General features: G+C 33.0%; 1 protein-coding gene across 1 annotated transcript in view; it reads right to left on the minus strand.

The window, feature by feature from the left end:
* ST7L (suppression of tumorigenicity 7 like) overlaps positions 1-2,029 on the minus strand; it is a 97,019-nt gene that overhangs the window by 53,153 nt on the left and 41,837 nt on the right. Inside the window, exons 4-5 of the mRNA XM_012644620.1 lie at positions 1,653-1,725; positions 615-717 (exon numbers count right to left, since the gene is read on the minus strand). Coding sequence (XP_012500074.1) covers positions 615-717; positions 1,653-1,725 — 176 coding nt within the window. The remainder of the gene's footprint in view (positions 1-614; positions 718-1,652; positions 1,726-2,029) is intronic.

Genomic DNA, 2,029 nt, shown 5'->3' on the forward strand with positions numbered 1-2,029 from the left:
CTTCCTAACATGGGACATTATTTGTAAAACCCAAAATTTAATCTTGTGTGATAACACACAAAGATTAAACAATAATTTGTGTGACTGCAAAATGCACGATACAAAGACAAAAGAAGCAAGTATATAGATTCATCTGGGACTAAATAAAGATCAACTCAGCACCAGTTTTTCTGGGAACTTCTACATCTGTTTCTTATTATTGATTACTTTAATCTATTTGTCTTCAGTTTTTGTCTACCCAGCCCTAGTTCAAAATTCAGGCATTTGTCTAGAAAAAGCTTTTACAGTAACAGGAAATTTGATTTAGTGATCTGAAATATGAATGATCTTTTATTAAGACCAAGCCATTTGATTATTTCTTCTCTATAACTATAGTAAAAGGACAGCTAAGTGAACACAGTTCAAATTATATTTGATAGCAATTACAAAGCATGTAGTTAACCACTGCTGCTACCCACCTGTCTAAATGCCTTTAAGCATAATAATAAGCATCAAAGTATAGCAGACTAAAACAATTCTGAACCAAATTATGGCAACCCAAACTATGCTCTATACACTGTCATCAATTTGATCAATTTAAATAAAAGTAGTATTTTCACCATAAAATTTCTCACTTTTGGAACATGAGGATTAAATTCCACAGCTCTATGAATTGCTTCCACAGCATTAATTTCTGCTGTGCTTAGCCCTCTTCTAGAGGCTGTTTCTGGAGAGAATCTGTAAGAAAATCACAAAATAAGGAAATGAATATACCAAAAAAGGAAAGAATTTATGGATTTAGATCATAATATAGTCCCCTGAATCAAAGAAGTTTCTGGCAATGGCCAAAGGCAAAGCCAGATGACTACTAAAAATGAAAGCAAAGGCTTCTGGTTCAACATGTAAGAAAAGGCAGCATAAGGAATGAAAATCTTCAAACTTAGGTAAAGAAAGCCTTCAAAAGTCCATTGAAGGCACACTTTGGGAAAGGTAATAAAGTAATAAATACTATACAGGGATATGCAGAGAATTTAATGAAATAGAAGTACAGTCTTATCAAATTCTCATCTGAGAAGAAACAGACTAAATATTCCATTCTAATTCCTATCAAGGTATAGTAATCTAGGGTAAAAGAAAATGGTCACCATTTGGTTGGTTTGTGAATATTTTATCTGCAGAATAAAGAGAATCCATTAAAGGCAGCCAAAAATACAAGGAAAGCAAAATAACTTAGAATTATCATCTAAGAACACATAACATAAACCCATTTCCCTACCATACACCTTATCATTATCATCATAGTTACTATTTACTGTGATTCTTTCTTTCTAGATATTGCTTTAGGTATTTAACACACATAAATCCTCATGCAACCACCCTATGGTATTATTATTCTCATTTTAGAGATGAAGAAGAGACTCAAAATGATTAACTTGCCCAAAGTCCTATAACTGGGATGTTATAGAGTTTGAATTGGAGCCCAGATTTACTTATCTCTAAAAACCTTGCTGGTTTCCACTACACACAGTTAGAAGCCTCAAACACCTAGAAGATCAAGGGTTATTCAGAAAGAAGTAGGGAGGAAAAAGAACATGGTTTAATGTCAGTGGTGGAAAAACATAATATTGAGTTTAGCAGGCTTTCCAAATTATTGTGGTTTTTACAACACTTACTTATCTGAAACAGTCCTTGTCTTCAACAGTGCTGCCGTGTAACAGATAGCTGCTGACTTTGGAAGGCTTATATCTGTAGTAATAATTTTCAAGGTAAGAATTACAAAAAATATCTTAAGATAATTTTTAATAAGAATAATTCATAGTGCAAATAACAGATGTAATACAGTAGAAGAAGCACCTGGACATGTAGTTGAAAAACCTGAATCTGAACCTTGATTCTACTATTTACTAGTCATGTATCCTTAAGCTAGCAGCAACTTCTTTGATCTCAGTATTCTCTTCTTACAATAGAGAATGTTACTTTTCTGGCAGAGATTAAATTATGTCTACGAAAGCCCTCTGCACAACGGTGGAAAATGCTCAATAAATGTTTA

The sequence above is a fragment of the Propithecus coquereli genome, unplaced genomic scaffold (genome assembly GCF_000956105.1).
Source record: "Propithecus coquereli isolate 6110/MARCELLA unplaced genomic scaffold, Pcoq_1.0 Scaffold215, whole genome shotgun sequence".
Taxonomy (NCBI): domain Eukaryota; kingdom Metazoa; phylum Chordata; class Mammalia; order Primates; family Indriidae; genus Propithecus; species Propithecus coquereli.